We start from the raw sequence: 21,061 nt of genomic DNA, 5'->3' as shown, positions 1-21,061 counted from the left end.
TACCATGGGGTACTCAGCGTCTGGGCAGGAAATATAATAATAGTAATATTAAAGGGCACAGTGTACACACGGAGGGGGCACAGCATACACACAGAGGGGGGCACAGCGTACACACGGAGGGGGGCACAGCGTACACACGGAGGGGGGCACAGCGTACACACGGAGGGGGGCACAGCGTACACACGGAGGGGGGCACAGCGTACACACGGGGGGCACTGGGGGGGACAGCGTACACATGTCGGCACTGGGGGGGACAGTGTACACACGGGGGCACTGGGGGGGGGAGCAGCGTACACACATGGGGCACTGTGCTAGGCAACGTACACATGGGGGCACTGCGGGGGTACAGCAAACACGTGGGGGTACTGGGGGGTACATCGCACACACGGGGGGGTCTGAAGGGAGAGCGTACACACAGGGGCACGGGGGAAAGAGCGTACACACGCGGGCACATTACACACGGAAGCACTGGGGGGGGCAGCGTACACATGGAGGGGGCACAGCGCACACACGGAGGGGGGGCACAGCGTACACACGGAGGGGGGGCACAGCGTACACATGGAGGGGGGCACAGCGTACACACGGAGGGGGGGCACAGCGTACACACAGAGGGGGGGCACAGCATACACACAGAGGGGGGCACAGCATACACACAGAGGGGGGGCACAGCGTACACACGGAGGGGGGCATAGCGTACACACGGGGGGCATTGGGGGGAACAGCGTACACATGTGGGCACTGAAGGGGGACAATGAACACACGGGGACACTGGGGGGGAGCAGCGTACACACAAGGGGGCACTGGGCTAGGCAACGTACACATGGTGGCACAGCAAACACGTGGGGGTACTGGGGGGTACATCGCACACACGGGGGGGGGGGGGCTGAAGGGAGAGCGTACACACAGGGGCACGGGGGGAAAGAGCGTACACACGCGGGCACTTTACACACGGAAGCACTGGGGGGGCAGCGTACACATGGGGGCACTGGGGGGGGGCAGCGTACACACGGGGCACTGGGGAGGGGGGCAGCGTACACAAGGGGGCACTGGGGGGACAACGCACTCACGGGGGCACTGGGTACACACTGGGACAGTGGGGGGGGGCAGGGTACACACAGGGACAGTGGGGTGGGGGACAGAGTACACGCAGGGACAGTGGGGTGAGGGGCAGGGTACACACAGGGACAGTGGGGGGACGGATTTACCTGGGTTCAGCTGCTCCTCTGATGGCTTCTTTCTGCCTCCCCGATGGCAACTCAAGGAAGCGCCTGAATCTGGTCCGCAGGCTGTGGAAACGCCTCAGTCCTAGCGGTACCATGGGGTAGTCAGCGTCTGGGCAGGAAATATAATAATAATAATAATATTAAAGGGCACAGCGTACACACGGAGGGGGGCACAGCGTACACACGGAGGGGGGCACAGCATACACACGGAGGGGGGCACAGCATACACACAGAGGGGGGGCACAGCGTACACACGGAGGGGGGCATAGCGTACACACGGGGGCATTGGGGGGAACAGCGTACACATGTGGGCACTGAAGGGGGACAATGAACACACGGGGGCACTGGGGGGGGAGCAGCGTACACACACGGGGGCACTGGGCTAGGCAACGTACACATGGGGGCACTGCAGGGGTACAGCAAACACGTGGGGGTACTGAGGAGTACATCGCACACACGGGGGGCGCTGGGGGGAGAGCGTACACACAGGGGCACGGGGGGGAAAGAGCGTACACACGCGGGCACTTTACACACGGAAGCACTGGGGGGGCAGCGTACACACGGGGGCACTGGGGGGGGCAGAGCACACACGGCGCACTGGGGGGGCAGCGTACTGCGGGGGGACAGAGCACACACAGGGGCACTGGGGGGCAGAACACACACGGGGCACTGGGGGGGGGGGGCAGAACACATAAGGGGGGCACTGGGGGGGACAGAACACACAAGGGGGCACTGGGGGGGACAGAACACACACGGGGCACTGGGGGGATCAGAACACACACGGGGGCACTGGGGGGGGGACAGAGCACACACGGGAGTACGGGGGGGGGGCAGCACGCACACGGGGGCACTGGGGGGGAACAGCGCACACACTGGGCACTAGGTGGGGGCAGCGTACACATGGGGACACTGGGTACACACGGGGACAGTGGGGTGGGGGACATGGTACACACAGGGACAGTGGGGTGCGAGACATGGTACACACAGGGACAGTGGGGTGGGGGACAGGGTACAAACAGGGACAGTGGAGTGGGGAACAGGGTACACACAGGGACAGTGGGGTGGGGGACAGGGTACACACAGGGACAGTGGGGTGGGGGACAGGGTACACACAGGGACAGTGGGGTGGGGGACATGGTACACACAGGGACAGTGGGGTGGGGGACAGGGTACACACAGGCACTGGGGGGACAGAGCACACACGTGGGCACTGGGGGGGGGGACAGAGCACACATGGGGTACTGGGGGGGAAAGCACGCACATGGGGCCACTGGGGGGGGACAGCGTACACACGGGGGCACTGGGGGGGGGACAGCGTACACACGGGGGCACTGGGGGGGGGGCAGCGTACACAACGGTGGCACTGGGGAGGGCAGCGCACTGCGGGGGGACAGAGCACACACGGGGGCACTGGGGGAGACAGAACACACACGGGGGCACTGGGGGGGACAGAACACACACGGGTCACAGAACACACCCAGGGGCACTGGGTGGACAGAACACACACGGGGGGCACTGGGTGAACAGAACACACACGGGTGCACTGGGGGGGACAGCACGCACATGGGGGCACTGGGGGGGTGCAGCGCACACACGGGGGCACAGAGCACACACGGGGCACTGGGGGGGCAGCGTACAAACGGGGACAGTAAGGTGGGGGACAGGGTACACACAGGGACAGTGGGGGGGACAGCGTACACACGGGGGCACTGGGGGGGACAGCGTACACAATGGGGGCACTGGGGAGGGCAGCGCACTGCGGGGGGACAGAGCACACGCGGGGGCACTGGGGGAGACAGAACACACACGGGGCACTTGGGGGGGCAGAACACACACGGGGCACAGAACACACACGGGGGCACTGGGGGGGACGGAATACACACGGGGGCACTGGGGGGGGGGAAACAACGTGCACATGGGGGCACTGCAAGGGTACAGCACACACACAGGGGGCACTGGGGGTACAGCGCACACACAGGGGGAACTGGGGGGGAGGGCGTACACACAGGGGCACTGGGGGGTGGACAGCATACACACGCGGGCACTGTACACACGGAAGCACTGGGTGGGCAGCGTACACACGGGGCACTAGGGGGACAGCGCACACACGGGTGCACTGGGGGGGCAGCACAACACATGGGGGCACTAGGGGGGACAGCGTACACACGGGGGCACTAGGGGGGAACAGAGCACACACTGGGCACTGGGGGGGGACAGAACACACACGGGGGCACAGAACACACACGGAGGCACTGGGGGGAACAGAACACACATGGGGGCACTGGGGGGACAGAACACACACGGGGGCACTGGGGGGGACAGAACACACACGGGGGCACTGGGGGGGACAGCACGCACACGGGGGCACTGGGGGGGGTGCAGCGCACACACGGGGGCACAGCGCACACACGGGGCACTGGGGGGGGCAGCGTACACATGGGGGCACTGGGTACACATGGGGACAGTAAGGTGGGGGACAGGGTACACACAGGGACAGTGGGGTGGGGGACAGGGTACACACAGGGACAGTGGGGTGGGGGATAGGGTACACACAGGCACTGGGGGGGGGGCAGAGCACACACACGGGGTCACTGGGGGGGGGGCAGCGTACACACTGGGGCACTTGGGGGGAACAGCATACACACCGGGGCACTGGGGGGGGGACAGCGAACACACGGGGGCACTGGGGGGTCAGCATACACACGGGGGCACTGGGGTAGGACAGCGTACACACAGGGGCACTGGGGGGGGCAGCGTACACATGGGGGCACTGCGGGGGGGGGCAGCGTACACACGGGGGCATTGGGGAGGACAGCGTACATGGGGACAGTGGGGTGGGGGACAGGGTACGCACAAAGACAGTGGGGTGGGGGATAGGGTACATACAGGGACAGTGGGGGGACAGATTTACCTGGGTGCAGCTACGCCTCTGATGGCCCAGGTGGCTTCTTTCTGCCTTCCCGTTGGCGGAGGCAACTCAAGGAAGCGCCTGAATCTTGTCCGCAGGCTGTGGAAGCGCCTCAGTCCCGGCGGTACCATGGGGTGGTCTGCATCTGTGCAGGAAATAAAATAATAATATTAAAGGGCTCAGCATACACACAGAGGGGGGGCACAGCGTACACACGGAAGGGGGGCACAGCGTACACACGGAGGGGGGCACAGCGTACACACGGAGGGGGGCACAGCGTACACACAGAGGGGGGCGCACAGCGTACACACGGAGGGGGGCACAGCGTACACACGGAGGGGGCACAGCGTACACACGGAGGGGGAAGCACAGCGTACACACGGAGGGGGGGCACAGCGTACACACGGAGGGAGGGCACAGCGTACACACGGAGGGGGGGCACAGCGTACACACGGAGGGGGGGGCACAGTGTACACACGGAGGGGGGGCACAGCGTACACACGGAGGGTGGGGGCACAGCGTACCCACGGAGGGGGGCACAGCGTACACACGGAGGGGGGCACAGCGTACACACGGAGGGGGGGCACAGCGTACACACGGAGGGGGGGGGCACAGCGTACACACGGAGGGAGTACTGGTATGGGCGGGCACAGCAATGGGATTAGGCTGGCACTGGGAGAGGCAGCTTTTGGGACAGTATGGGCAGACTCACCGTAGGCTGGCTGACAGTATGGGCACAGCACTGGGGTGGAAGCTAGCAGTAGGGGCAGAGTAAGGTTACTAGGCTGGCATTGGCAGAGGGGAGGGGGCACAGTGTGGGCACATAAATAGGAGAGGCAGCCCAGCACGGGGAGGGGGACGCCCTGCATGTAACGCTAGGTTAAAGGAGGCGGCTGACACCCGGGGACAGAGGGTGACAGCTGCCCCTCCCCGCATAGCCTGCAGCCTGCCGGAGACAGCCGGCTGCTGCAGCGGGATATGTATAGACGGAGCGGGAGTGTTCAGAATGGGGGTCGGGCTAGGAGCCAGTAATCCGGCGTCTTTACTCACAAATTTGCACCGTGCGTCCGCTCCGGAGCCCGCGCCGCGGCCGGGCTTTCAAATCTAGGCCGCGGCTTCCGGCTACTGTGTAGGCCGCAATCTGCCCCGACTCCTCTGCCCCACGCCGGCCATATCCCCCGCTTCAGGGGATCAAGCGGGGTCCCACCAGCCAAGTCCCGCTGCAATTAGAGTCCAGGGAGCAGGTATGTGCTCATCACAGCGGGTGCTCGGAGGTCGCATCTCCGTCGGCCATCTTGGTGCACACAAGTGAAGCCACTCTGTGTACACCCCCTATAGTCACTTCTGAGGCTGCGCAACAAGTTGAGCCCTCCTATCTCTATAATGGGGGACGTTTCACTAAATAAAAAAAAAAACTGTACCTATCTGAAAATCCTCAACCCCAAAAGGCACTCCACTGGGACAATATCTACCTAATAAAACAAACCCCAAGTCTCAATTGTTCCTCTACCCTGAGTTATGCCTTCCCAAAAAAAACCTCATAGACTAACATGGGTGACAAAGTGTCATTTCTGAAGTGTCAGAAAAAAACTGGCAGTTGGAAGTTTAGATCGCTCCCAATTGGTCATTTTTTAATATTTCGCCCTGAAATTTGGCAGGCAGCACCGGTTGACGATTCTACGCGTACATGCCAAATTTCAGCTCGGTACGCCTAGTCACTTTTGAGGTGCAGTCCCTCAAACACCATGCCCCCATCCGAAAAGTTCCCTATGGGAAAAATCCGTTCGTTCGATTCAGCCTTAATATAAGGGCACTACCGTGCCCTTATAATACACATACAGGGGCGTCAACAGCAGTGTAGACCCCTGGGCATAGCAATGTATTGGGGCACCTACCAATCCTCCAGCGGTAGGGGTGGGGGAAGCTTTGATGTCCCCCAGGTGGTAGGGGGTATTATATCAACCGCTCAGCATGTAGGGCCTGGATCAGTATTTTCCACTAATTACCCCTTTACTGCACAGATGGTGGGAGATGGGGTGGGAGAAGGGGGCATTGGGCTGAATGAAGGGGCCCTGATACATAACTTCCAGGGTGGTAGAGGATGTTCAATATGCAGAGGAGGGGTGTATAGTGAAGTGGGCTTGTTATTCATAATTTTCGGGTGGGAGGACAGCTTGCTTGACTGCAGATAATTCCAGTTCCCAGAAACAGATTTCTTAGATTTTAATGTAATTAAAAACTAGAGAATCCCACCTACCAAATGGTATTGGGGACTAGGAGATGAGAGTTCAGGAGGCAGAGCAATCTGCCAACGAGTATATAAAACTACATACCAGGTGTGTAAAGACAAGCTGCTAGTGTCCATCAAAGAGGGAGAGTTCCAGCTTTTGGAATATACCCTCAGAAAAACTGTAAGTCATAAAGAACCTGAAATATCTGACTGGGAAGAGCAATTAACAGGCTTGGATGGGGACCACTGCTTTGAAGTCAGATATCTCCGGTTCCCAAGGGCCGATTTTTAACGTTCTTGTACCCTTGGAAAGAGGGGACCCTCAGCTTTCAGACTAGTGCCCTTAGACTCCTAGGGGCGTTTCTGGGTACTCAGAAACCCCCCCTGCGTGCGCTACTGCGGCGCTGCAGCAGTGTTGTTGACAGTACCCCCCTTGAAGAGAGGTTTTTAAACCTCTACCCCCAGGCTTATGAGGGAATTCCTAAAAGAACCTCCTCTTGAGGTTATTAGCATGAACCTCTCTGTCAGGAACCCACAATCTCTCTTCTGGCCTGAACCCCTTCAAGTGATCCAAGAACTGCAGGGAACCAGGAACAAACTTAGAGTCCAGAATTTTTTCCACAAGGAACTCTTGTCCCTTAACATCCATGGAAGGAATTCCTCTGACAACCTTATGAGGAAACTTGTGGGAAAAGAATACTGGCTTCAGAAGAGAAGCGTGAAAGGTTTTTGCAATCTTGAGAGACTTAGGAAGCAGCCACCGGATTAACCCTCTTAATGATTTTGTATGGACCAATAAACCTTGGCCCAAACCTTGCTGAAGGTTGGTGTAGTCTAATATTCCGGGTCGACAACCAAACCCAATTACCAACCTTGAACGGACAAGGGCATCTGGATTTATCTGCGAACACCTTTTCCTTAAAAGCCATCTACTTTAGAGAATCATGAATGTTCCTCAATATATCCTTGAAATGAAAGGCCCTAGATGAGGCAGAGGAGGAAGCTTGGGAACCAATAGTTAGCCTGAGGATGGTAACCGTAAACGGCAAAGAAAGGCGAAGTCTTGGAGGCAGAATGGATGGCATTATTGTAGGCAAATTCTGCCAAAGGAAGCCCATCCGTTTGCCCATTTGACTGAGGGTGGAAGGCCGACGTCAGACCAAGCTTTATCTTCAATGAGGCACAAAACAGTCTCCAAAATTGCATCACAAATTGTGGACCCCTGTCTGAAACAATATCCGCAGGCAACCCATGAAGTCTAAAGATATGCTGTAAGAATAAAGTAGCCAATTACTTAGTGGATGGTACCTGTTTCAGGGCCACAAAATGCACCATCTTTGAAAACCTGTCAATGACTACCCAGATGGTCTGACAGTCGGCAGACACTGGGAGCCCCACCTCAAAGTTCATGGCGATGTGGGACCATGGCCTTGAAGGGACGGACAGAGGCATAAGTTCCCCAAAGGGCCTGGAATGAGGAACCTTATGCCTAACACAGACAAGATAGAATGAATTCCTTAACATCCTTGGAAATTCCTGACCACCAGACTACCCAAGCCAACAAATCCAGAGTCTTATTGATCCCTTGATGACGATCCATCTTGTTGTCCTGGAATTTTACCAGCACTTTATGCCTGAGCAATTCAGGAACAAACAATCGTCCATCAGGGGTCTGGACTAGGGCCTGGCTCTAAGCCTGATGAATGAGATCTTCCAAGGTAAATTTGAGACCAGCCTGGATACAGGTGGCAGCAAGAATTGGGGTGGCAGCTGCCAAGCGATCATGCTGTGGAAGAAAACACAGGGAAAGAGCATCCGCTCTGACATTCTTTGGCCCTTGCCTATAAGTGATCAGAAAATTGAACCAAGTAAAGAACAAGTAGCAGGGGGCCTGCCAGGCATTGAGCTGTTTAGGGGTTGGTTAAAACCAAAATCTGATGACTGGCCCCTTCCAGTCAGTGCCTCCACTCATCAAAAGACCATTTGATGGCTAGCAATTCCCTGTCACTAATGTCGTAGTTGGCTTCGGCGACAGAATTTTCTCGACATATAAGCGCAAGGATGGAGGACTTGGGAGTTAGGATTACTTTGTGAGAGCACAGCCCCTGCTCATACTTCTGAGGCATCAAACTCCACTATGAAGTGATGATCCAGATCAGGATGCCTGAGGATTGGGGTGGACACATATGCTCTTTTAAGAGCTTGGTAGGCCTGTTCTGCTTGAGGTGACCACTTAGATGGATCCACCCCCTTCTTGGTTGGTGCGGTCAGTGGCCCAGCCATGGAGGGTGAGCGGCCGCACACTACACTACAAACCTTCACTTGTCATAGTTATTTCCTGTCCTTCTTATAGAATATATAAGGGGAGCCCTAGACTGTGCACCCTAAATAGAGAGGTGCTACCATGCTTAGACTTGTAGTGCTGCTCACAGAAATAAAAGAGTACATGTGCCTTATCTAAACATCACTGATCAGAATTGTTGTACATTTTATAAATAAGCATTATGTATAAATGAGGTTCTAAAGTATGAGACAACCCACTGCATCCAGGTAACCTCATCATCAGGTAGGTCCATAACATTCTAACATTCAAGTCCAGGGTGTGGCAAACCACCCCATGACACCACACTAGAAAGTGGCAATTTGACTCTAATGCCCCTTTCCCACTGCAGCTAAAAAACGGTAAATTGCCGATTTTCAGTGCAATTTACCGTTTAAGGCTGCAGTGGGAAAGTGCCAGAGTTGAAATACCGTTTAAAGCTAAATGGTATTTCAACCCATTTTTAAAGCAGAGTCCTACACGTTAAAATAACGTTTAAGAGGCAGTGGGAATGCCTCTTAAACGTTATTTAGCCTCCAGGCAGTCCCAGTGCCTGATGAGACCTAGTAGTTCTCACTTTGTGCATGTGTAATGAGTGCAAGGGCATAATAAAGAGCCGCTCATTACATATGCGCATATGTAATGAGCGGCTAATTAGTATGCACGTGCATTCATTACATATGCGCAAAGTGAGAACTATTAGTTCTCATCAGGATCTAGGACTGCCTGTACCCTGCATGGACCCTGCATGGACCCTCGCTGCCTCCCCACTGCCCTGCATCCCCGTGCAGGTAAGTACAAGGGGAGGGGAGGTGGGGCACAGGGCAGGTATGGGGGGTTAGGCACTCTTTACACTTGGGGTGGGGGGGGGGAGGGATTAGGCACTCTTTACACTGGGGGGCGGGGTTAGGCACTCTACATTTTACATGGTTCACTGCAATGGGAATGGTACTTAAATGGTATTTGAAACGGTAATCTGCTGCAGTGGGAATGCTAATACCGTTTTAAATACCATTTAAGATTACCAGTACTTTAAACTGGTCTGCAGTGGGAAAGCAGCATATTACAAGTTCAGCAATAGCCTGTGGTTCTGTTGGTGTATACTATAAATAAATAAATAAATAAATAAATAAATAAATAAATATATTCATTAAAATTATTTCAAAACAAAATACAAAAATATGAGAAACAAATGTTCAATGTAATGTTTGTGTGATATTTATTTGTACAATTTAGGCAGTTATATAAAACATGTGATTCACAAATATAGTTGTTGCACTTGGTACATGTGATGTTTGTTTTGTTATCATTCTTAATTCTTAATGCAAAACAAAAAATCATTGTAAAAACACTTATCAAAACAGTTCCTGGTGGAAAATCATGGTAGTTGAATGTATACTGTAGTTTTCATCATTTTATATGTCATGTCTTAAGGAAATAACGGGCTTGTGGAATGATTTCCAAGCTCTTCCAAAAAATATTCTTTTTGTTTTAGTTGGGGTTTATGGAAGTGATTTATTATAAGTCCACATGACAAATGTTAAAGTCCAAAATTTGGTTTGGCTTTTTGTCTGTAACTAATACTGTATGTCATTATGTTAAGAGTTTAAGAATAACATTCTTATTTTGTAGAGAACAAGCTTGTCTGTGCCACTTATCTCATGATGGCTAGATTTGTCATAAAACTGAATTACTTGTAAATTTTTACATGGTCACTTTGACAAAATTGCACCAGTTTAACTAATCCACTAGCTTTCATTGATAGACCTTAAGATTTATACAGTATATAGTCCAGCCCCAAAAAATCAAAGCAGTCCAACGTTCTGTAAGCGTGAAGCATAATACTGTCCAAAAATTTCTAAGTTACTTTTCCCCATAAATGCGGCATCCTTCAATATTTGTGTTTTATTTTATATCATTTTTTGAAAATACATATAACATTGAACATTTCTATACTATTTATTCATGCTGATGCATACTGTATCTTTATAGAACAGGAGTATTCGTGTTAACATTGGCTTTAGAGAGTGTACCAGTAAGATACCAAAGAGGATTGGTTTGTGACCTGAATACAGCAATTACTGAATACATTATTTTATATAGCGGCACAGCACGCCCATCAAAATGGATGGATATTTTAGGGTGTGATTTACTATGGATGTTTACAAATTGATCATTATTAAAGTCATTCACTGTACAGATAACAAATAATTTCTTTATTTTATTTCAGACAGTGAGATCTGCCATAGGTGTCCTGAGGACGAGTGGTCGGATGAGAGAAGAGTGAGATGTGTTCCTAAGACGTACGACTTCCTCTCGTATGAGCAGGACACTGTGGTGCTAATATCTTCAGTAACAGCTTTATCTTTCTCTGCCGTAACATTATTTATATTGGGGAACTTTATTTATTACTGGGACACCCCAATTGTGAAAGCCAATAACAGGGCTGTGAGCATCATTCTCCTGGTCTCCATCTTGCTGAGCTTCCTTTGTGTGTTCCTGTTCCTTGGCCGGCCGGTGAATATAACCTGCAGGCTGAGACAGACGTCATTTGGAATCTTCTTCTCCACAGCTGTCTCTTCTGTACTGGCCAAGACTGTCACTGTCTGCATTGCGTTCAAAGCCACCAAACCCGGCAGTCCCTGGAGGAAGTGGGTCACACTCAAAGTGTCTAATTGTGTGGTCATTGTGTGCGCCTCTGTCCAAGCTCTGATCTGTGGTGTCTGGATGTTTGTGTCTCCTCCCTACCAGGAGTTTGACCATCACACCTACCAGGGAATGATCATCATTCAGTGTAATGAGGGGTCGGTGATCGGGTTTTACTCTATGTTGGGTTACATGGGGATCCTGGCCGCTGTGAGCTTTGTTTTGGCTTTCATGGTGAGGACATTACCGGACAGCTTTAATGAGGCCAAGTACATCACCTTCAGCATGCTGGTGTTCTGCAGTGTGTGGATTGCGATGATCCCGGCCTATCTGAGCACCAAAGGGAAAGACGCGGTGGCTGTGGAGATATTCGCCATACTGGCCTCATGTGCTGGCGTTCTGGGCTGTATATTTCTCCCAAAGCTGTATATCCTGCTTATAAAACCTGAACTGAACTCCAGAAAAATAATGCTGGAGAAGACCAAAATATAACACATATCTGAGTTTTCTCTATCACATTACAAGGGATGCATATTACCTGAATATTCTTTAGTTAAACCAAGTTGCATTATAATATTTGGTTATATTAAATCAGCATAGATGCATTCAGAAGTGTTCTAAATGGTATCATGGTTACAGCATAGGGCAATGCTATTTCCACAAATGTAATTTTATCTTAGATTTACTGTACAACTAATCTTCTATTGTAATTTATTCTGTGCATCAAACATGTTCCTGTAACATTGAGAATACAAATTACAGATAAAAACAATTTGTGTTTTGTTTTATTTCAAATGAAATGAAACAGCTACATTTAGAATACAGTATATTGTTTACATTTTAGAAGGTTTTCCATTCATTAATACATCAGGATAATTACTGCAGGTAAAAGCACCAAATATGTAGGGCGAGATTTTATGAAGTGTGACGTTTTCACACTTTTCAAAATCACCGCAAATCGCATCATATCGCACTTTTTAAAAATGCCATTTTTGCAGAGAATTTGAATATTTGATGAAATGCGAATTCTTGGGTAAAAAATGTGATATGGTGTATATTTAAAGCATGAAAAAATGCAAAAAAAAAGACACAAAAAATGTGCGATTTTGTGAAAAAGTGTGATTTGTGTGCCGTGGTGTTGGGTGGAAATTAAGAAAAAAGAAATAAAATGGAGTGGTGTGCCCCCTGCTCAGCATAACCAGCCCCGGGCTGAAAAGAGCTGGTCCTGGTTTCCTCAAATCACAGGAACAAACAAGTTGGGGTTCCCTTGATTTTGCAAAACCTGCACTAGGCTCAAGGGCCAGTCCTGGTTCCCAAAATGCGGGGGACAAAATGATTGGGGGCCCCTGTATTTCCCCCGTATTTCAAGAACCAGTACCGGGCCCAAACAGCCAGCAGTGTAAAGCCACAGCCGGGGGGGAGACATTTTAAACAAGTCCCCCTAGCCAGAGCATGCTCCCTGTGACTGTTCAGCATGAGCAGGGGTCCTGGGGAAGTGGGGACTCCCCTCAATAAAGGGGTTCCCATGAACTTACCTGCCCATGCTGAAGCGTGGGGCTGTCCTCGATGCCCCTAGGTACTGAGATGATTAAAGTGTAAACAAAGGAAAAACTATTCTGTATTGCTGTGGCACTACAAGTCCCAGCAAGCCAGCACCAGATGCATGGACTTGGAGAACCACAAGTCCCAGCATGCTGGATAATATAGGGCCCGCTGGGACTAGTAGTCCCCCAGCACTACAAATAGTTTTATATCACAAAAACCTGTACTGTTGGATGTTGGTGTGCCTTGAGGACCGTGGTTGGGAATGCCTGCTCTAGAGAGAATGGTCAAAATAGTCCTCTCCCTCCTCCAACTTCACCCTTGACCCCTAACAGCCCTGCACTGTGTCCCACCGCCAGTGTACCCAGAGGACCAAGGCCATGAATGCCCACCACACATGAACATATCAGGTGCCACCTGCCAATGGAGAAAGCATCCATGCAGCCTTCTGAGTGAGGCATACAGTGTAGGTTGCTGCTGGCAGGTTGTGCATAGTAACATAGAATTTGACGGCACATCAGAACCATTTGGCCCATCTAGTCTGCCCCTTTTTTGTCCTTCAGGTAATCTCAACCTTTTTTAATCCTTATTTCTTTGTAAGGATATTCATATGCCTATCCCAAGCATGTTTACATTGTTCTACTGTCTTAGCCTCTACCACCTCTGATGGGAGGCTACTCCACTTATCCACTACTCTTTCTGTGAAGTAATTCTTTCTAACATTTCCCCTGAACCTACCTCCCCCCAGTGTCAGTGCATGTCCTCGTGTTTTATTACTTCTTTTCCTTTGAAGAAAATTTCCCTCCTGTACTATGTTAAAACCCTTGATATATTTGAAGATTTCTATCATGTCCCCCTTTCCCTTCTCTGCTCCAAACTATACATATTAAGATCTTTTAGTCTATCCAGGTAAGTTTTGTGATGTAGGCCATGAACCATTTTAGTTGCCCTTCTTTGTACACTCTCCAATGTATTTATATCCTTCTGAAGATATGGCCTCCAGAACTGGACACAGTATTCCAGATGAGGTCGTACCAATGTCCTATAAAGTGGCATTATTACGTCTTTTTTTCTGCTACTGATTCCTCTCCCTATGCAACCAAGCATCTGACTAGCCTTCCTCATTGCTTTGCTACATTGCCTCCCTGCCTTTAAGTCACTTGAAATAGTGACTCCTAGATCCCTTTCCTCCTCAGTAGTTTCCATTATAGTACCCTTAATACTATATTGAGCCTTTGGGTTTTTGAGTCCCAAGTGCATAATTTTGCATTTTTTAGCATTAAACTGTAGTTGCCATTCTCTTGACCAATTCTCAAGTTTACTTAGATCATCAGTCATTTGATTTACCCCTCCTGGTGTGTCTACTCTGTTGCATATCTTTGTATCATCTGCAAAAAGGCATACTTTCCCTTCAATACCATTTGCAATGTCACTAACAAAGATATTAAAGAGCACTGGTCCAGTAGAGGTGTAGCATGCGGTGCGGGCTAACAGAAAGAACATGTTAGAGAATACCACAGTGGCATAAAAGGCAGTATTAAGACAGTGGTAAGTTCAATAAAAAGTAATGGAATTAGATTTCACATGTCCATGGCTTAAATATATTCATGCTTGGATAAAAAAACATGCTTATTGGGGGTTATTCTGGTTCACTTCCAAAGGCACAATCACTCTCTAATGGACAAAACCATATGCACTGCAAGTTGGGCACATGTAACATTTGCAGAGAGAATTAGATTTGGGTGTAGTTTGTACTTCAAACTGATATCTATATTGCAGTGTAAAAATAAAGCAGCCAGTTTTTACCCTGCACAGAAACAATAAAACACCCAAATATAATTCTCTCTGCAAACATTACATCTGCCCCACCTAAGATTGTAATTTGTTAAAGCCTCCACCATAATGCTAGAATGTGTTTGCATTGATACTCAATGGCAGCAATGAAATCAGGTATGGTGTTGTTTGAAACACACCGCTCCTGACTTGATAGCTTGTGTGTGTTGATGGATTCCACATCCACTTCTGAGATTTATCACCTATGACATAACTTCCAACATCGGAGGGTCAGAAATCGGCACAAAACCAGAAAGGGGCGTGGTCACATGGAGACCGGAGTGGACCTTACTTTCCGCACAATAATTAATAAAAAATTCATCGGTCACTGCAACTGCCGCTCTCCCCGCCACTTCCGCCAGAGAGTTGCTGCAGCAGTCTCTGATGTCTGGAGATCTGTAAAGTGCATGCACCGGGCGTCTCTGCCAAACAGTGGGGCAGCCACTGAGTGTGAGCGCATGTCAGCGGCTGGGCCACGTAATGTCATGACACGACACATGCAACCCGGACCACAATGCACCAATGGAATCGGTGCAATGGGCCAAATTCTTCCCTACACCCGCCAGGCCAATCGACTGATCCAGCCATCGCAAGCATCGATGGGTTCATTGATAATGTTTGGTCGATGGGTATGATCGCTGCCTGTATTTGTTTGAATGTTATGAGTGTAAGAAGTTGAAGAATAAGACTGAGATGAAGATTTGTCACATTAAAGTGTATAATTTACTCAATAAATTGTGAAAAAACATACAGTAGGTATACATAGAAATACAATCAAGAAATTAAAGTAGGATTAATAGATAAGTTCTGATTCAAATTGATTATTGTTTGGATGTGGGTTACACTAATTACATTCAAACATTCAAACAAATACATGCAGCGCTCATGCCCATCGACCAAACATTATCTATGAACCAAAAGGGTCTGGGACACCATTAAGGCAGAGCAGCACCTAACATCCAACTTACTAACAGGGTGATCAAAATATTCCCACTTTGTATTTATCAACGGGTGCATTGGCCAGGATAAAGATTTCTCAGTGCCGCCTGCCGGGGAGCATAGTGACAGTCTGGAGGACTTGAGAGATCGATATGGGGAAAAAAAGAAAATTTTTACATTTGGTACAGTTTTATTTGCCAGTACAGACTGTTTAAAAACTGCAAATTTGTTACAGTTGGAGGGTATGCTATGATGCAATTATTTTTTATTTGTTCTGTGTATTTGTGTGTGTTTTGTAGTGTATGTGTGTGTGTTGTGTTATATGTATCTGTCCAATGCATAAGTGTGTGAGGTGCACTACGTATATACAGTATGTGTAGTGCAGTGGTTCTCAAACTGTGTGCCTAGGCACCCTGGGGTGCCTCAGGACACTTGCAGGGGTGCCTTGGGTTGGTGGACCAAGATCAATTCATATTATTTATGGCCAATGTACCAAGCAAAACCAGTGCTTGTGGCTGCCAATCATAATATATATGGACAAATAGAAGCAAATCCTGTCCCTCACCAGATAACTGTGTCATATAAACACAATGCACTTAATTTTGGATTTGTGAGGTGCGCTACGTATACTGTATATGTGCGTGTGATGTGCTGTGCATATCGTGGCAATGTTTAGGTGTGTGTTTTGTACTGCATGTGGTGTGTTATGTGTGTGTTCTGTGTGTTTGTATATGTTGTACTGTTTTGGGGTTTGTGTTGTACTGCATGTGGTGTGTTATGTGTGTTGTTTTGTGTTTTATTTGTCCAATGTGTAAGTGTGTGAGGTGCGCTATTATTATTATTATAATTTTTTTTATAAGGCGCCACAAGTGTTTCGCAGCGCCATACAAAGGAACAATACAGGGAGACAAAGCTTGGCATAACATTGAATAAGTAACAAAAATACAGTACAAATAAATAGCGCCACAGATCAATACACATTACAGCTTAAATGTAAGTAGTGAGGACTCAATCAACATACAACTAGAGGCTTGATGCCAATGATGGAGAGGAGTATGCGGACAAAGATGGTCACCGAGTGTTGGAGTATAGGAGAGCTGTGAGTGAAATGTGAAGAGAAGTGGGCTTTGACAACAGGAGGGAAGAGGGCCCTGCTCAGAGGAGCTTACAATCTAGTAGGAAGGGGAGACAGACAGATTACAAGAGGTGCAAGCGAGTGGGTGGTGGTTAGATAGCAGGATGTAAAAAGGCAAGGGGTCGGAGAACCAGCTGGTTTATGCAGTGGAAGGGTATGCTTTGATGAATAGGTGAGTTTTCAGTGCCCGTTTGAAGCTTTGCAAGGTCGGGGAGAGTCTAATGGAGCGAGGGAGTGCGTTCCACTGAAGGGGTGCAGCACGGGCAAAGTCCTGTACTCTAGCATGGGAAGCAGTGATCAGGGTGGAGGAGAGACGACAGTCGTCAGACGACCGTAGAGGGCGGGAGGGTGTATGAATGGAGATGAGGTTATAGATATATGGAGCAATGGAATTAGAGATGGCCCTGTATGTGAGTGTGAGGTGTTTGAAGAGGATTCTGTAGGGGAATGGAAGCCAGTGCAGATTTTGTTGAAGGGGAGTGGCAGAATTAGAGCGGCGGGAGAGGAAGATAAGCCTGGCTGCAGCATTGAGGACAGATTGGAGAGGAGCCAGTTGGGATTGAGCGAGGCCGGTGAGGAGAACATTGCAGTAGTCAAGCCGTGAGATGACCAGTGAGTGGATGATCAGCTTAGTTACACTCTGTGAGAGAAAGGGCCTGATGCGAGCAATGTTGCGTAACTGGAACCGGCAAGAATGGGCCAGGGCTTGGATGTGGGGTGCAAAGGAGAGGGAGGAGTCAAGAGTGACACCCAGGCAGCGGAGTTGGGGAACGGGGGAGATGATGGTGTTGTTACCAGTGATAGAGATATTAGTAGGGGGCATAGCTCTGGGTGGGGGAAAGATAATAAGTTCGGTTTTGTCCATATTCAGCTTCAGAAATCGCTCAGACATCCAGGAGGAGATGGCAGAGAGGCAGTTGGAAACTTGAGAGAAAACAGTGGGGGACAGCTCAGGAGAGGAGAGGTAGATTTGGGTGTCATCCGCATAGAGGTGATATTGGAAGCCAAAGGAGTTAATGAGTGCACCCAGAGAGGAGGTGTACAGAGAGAACAGAAGGGGGCCAAGGACGGAACCCTGAGGGACCCCGACAGAAAGGCTAGAAGGTGGTGGGGTAGAGCCAGAGACTGAGAAGGAACGGTTGAAGAGGTAAGAGGAAAACCAGTTGAAAACTGTGCCAGAGAGGCCAATGTTTTGGAGTGTGTGGAGGAGGAGAGGGTAATCCACAGTGTCAAAGGCAGCAGATAGGTCCAAAAGGATAAGCAGGGAGAAGTGACCCTTGGATTTGGCTGACAGCAGGTTTTTGGTGACTTTCACTAGGGCAGTCTCAGTGGAATGAAGTGGGCGAAAGCCAGATTGAAGGGGATCAAGGATGGAGTGGTCAGACAAGTAGCTGGTGAGACGCCTGTAAACCAGCCGTTCTAGTATTTTAGAGGCAAATGGGAGAAGAGAGATAGGGCGGTAGCTTGTGGGAGATAAAGGGTCCAGGTTTGGTTTTTAAAGAATAGGCGAGACCAGAGCATGTTTGAAGGGTGAGGGAAAGATGCCAGTAGAAAGAGATAGGTTAAAGAGGTGAGCAAGGTGGGAGCAGCCAGTGGGGGAGATGGAACTGAGGAGACGGGAGGGGAGAGGGTCCAAGGGACAGGTAGAGGGGGGAGAGGATGAGATGAGGGAGCTGACTTCCTCAGCTGTAGTAGGGCAGAAGGATGACAGAGTGGGGTAGTTGGGAGGGGAGGATGATTGGGGTGGGTGGGCAGCAGAGGGGGTATGGGAGGAGATATCATGTCGGATATCTCAATTTTAGAGATGAAGAAGGAGGCAAAGTCAGTGGCAGTGAGGGATGAAGGGAGGAGGGGTGGTGCAGGGCGAAGTAGAGTGTTGAAAGTTTCAAAGAGACGTCAGGGATTGGAGGAATGGGAAGAGATGAGAGATTTGAAGAAAGATTGTTTGGCAGAGGAGAGAGCAGCGCTGTAGGAGGAGAGAATAAACTTGAAATGGAGGAAGTCTGCCAGAGAGGGAGATTTCCTCCAGAGGCGTTCAGCAGAGCGTGCACATTTTTTCAAGAATCGTGTTATTTTCTTGTGTCAGGGTTGGGGTTTAGAGCGTCGGAGGGGGACAGTGTGGAGGGGGGCTACAGAGTCGAGAGCAGAGGTGAGAGAAGAGTAATAGAAAGAGGCAGCCTGGTTGGGGCAAGTCATGGTTGAAAGAGGTTAGAGGAAAGTCTCCAGGGAAGACAGGACAGTAGGGTCAAGAGACCCGAGGTTACGTCTGGTGACTGTGGGTCTGGGCAATGAGGGGAGAGGGGAGGATGAGAGGGTGAAAGAGAGCAGATTGTGGTCAGAGAGTGGGAAGGAAGAATTAGAGAAATCAGAGAATTTACAATTCTGGGTGAAGACTAGGTCAAGGGAGTGTCCGAGATTATGAGTGGGGGTGGAGGTCCATTGAGAAAGTCCAAAGGAGGTGGTAAGGTCAAGCAGATTAGAGGAGGCAGCATTATTGATGTCAATAGGAATGTTAAAGTCACCGAGGATGATAGAGGGAGGTCAGAGGCAAGAAAGTGTGGAAGCCACGCATCAAAGTTATCAAGGAAAGGGGAGCAGGGGCCAGGGGGTCGGTAGATTACAGCCACAAGGAGGTGAATAGGGTAGAAGAGGTGGATAGTGTGTACCTCAAAGGTGGAAAATGTGGGGGAGGGCTCAGGTGGGATGACGCGGAGGGTGCAGTTGGGGGAGAGGAGGATGCCCACTCCTCCACCCTGGCGGCCATCAGGTCTGACCGAGTGTGTGAAGGAGAGGCCTCCATAAGAGAGGGCAGCAGAGGAGGTAGTGTCAGAGGAGGAGAACCAGGTTTCAGTGTATATATGTGTGTGTTGTGTGCTATGTGTGCATATGTGGTGTATTGTGTGTGTCTACGTGTATGCGATGTGTGGTATATGTATCTGCTCAATTATTCCTAATTGGTTAAAGCCTTCACCATAATGTTAGAATGTGTCATTCATACTCAATGGCAGCAATAAAATCAGGTGTGGAGCACCTTCGGAATCGGTTTCCCAGGTTGCCAATCTTTTTTCCAGATCATCAATGAAGGCAAATCAAAACTTGGTGTTTTTTTTTTAAATTTCTAAGTGAAATTTCCCAAAATCGGCTTCGAGGTGCACACCACCGGGTCCAGAGGTATCTTATTGCTGAATTTGGTGGCTCTGAGTGGCACGGTGTGTCTGCAATGCAACCAGGGCCTGCGCCACCACTAGGCAGCTCTAGGCATTTGCCTAGGGTGCCGGCCACTGGAGGGTGGTAGTCCGGAGCTAAGAACCCCCCCTGGATGTAGGTGAGCGGCTAAGCTCCCCCGTCACCCCCAGCAACCTCGTCAGCTGCCGAATCCGATGCATCACACCCTAGGCTCCCCTGTCACTTCACTTCCAACAAGTTCAACCCACCCGCCCAACGCTGCTGTGGAGAGATGCTCAGTCGCGGCACCCGGCAGGTGAGCGGTTTCCCCCCACCCCCAGCAAACTCAGCGTCTGCCGCCACCGCATCACTACCCGACCCCTGCCCAACGCTGCTGTGGATCGACGTGGCAGGCACCAGGCAGGTGAGCGGCTTCTCCCCTACCCTCAGAAAACTCGGCGGCTACCGCTGCACCGCTCCCGCCCCAGGAGCGATCGCATCCTCCACCCCCCTTTCACGGTGGGCACATCATCCACCCCCCCCCCTGTAACAGGGCGCCGGGGCGTCCCCCCACCTGGGGCGCTCCGGTGCCTAGCACCGGCCCTGAATGCAACAGACACGCACGCACACACACTCTTTAACTTATTATATACGGTAGATGTGAAATTTTACATTTCTGAGATCAAAAAATAAATTAAAAAAAAGCTATGAATTTCCATAGACAAAATACAGTTTACGGCTTACGGTTTCACATGTCCCATTAAGGCTTTTTACACATGATCTGACATTTCAGAAATCTGTTGTAAATCTTCCACCCAAACTCCAAAAACCAATTATATTCCGAACATTAAGGCTGGCGCCTTAATAGACGTGTTCCTTGCACAATACAGATATGGTACGCCATCACAGCCTGTGGGTAAGTGCAGATTCAGCAGTCTCACATGAGATTGTGGTCACTCACACAACGGTGGAGCAGTATACTGCACCTTCAAAATGGGGTATTAGCACACCAAAACATTGGTTATCTGTTATTTTGCACCCAGCATAGGATAAAGAGTGTTTTTCACATTAAGAAGTCTCTGAGTGCCAGTTTTTTCTGAAGTCTACCTACATAACAAGG

At 50.2% G+C, this 21,061-nt stretch overlaps 1 protein-coding gene across 1 annotated transcript in view; it reads left to right on the top strand.

Moving 5' to 3' along the window:
• Positions 1-11,819, top strand: part of LOC146057682 (vomeronasal type-2 receptor 26-like) — a 64,242-nt gene extending 52,423 nt beyond the window's left edge. Inside the window, exon 6 of the mRNA XM_083169638.1 lies at positions 10,912-11,819. Within this exon, the coding sequence (XP_083025764.1) occupies positions 10,912-11,819 (908 nt within the window). The remainder of the gene's footprint in view (positions 1-10,911) is intronic.
• Positions 11,820-21,061: the final 9,242 nt, after the last annotated feature.

Source organism: Crinia signifera, chromosome 1 (genome assembly GCF_055691185.1).
Source record: "Crinia signifera chromosome 1, ASM5569118v1, whole genome shotgun sequence".
NCBI lineage: Eukaryota > Metazoa > Chordata > Amphibia > Anura > Myobatrachidae > Crinia > Crinia signifera.
This window is presented reverse-complemented; position numbering and strand designations above follow the sequence as displayed.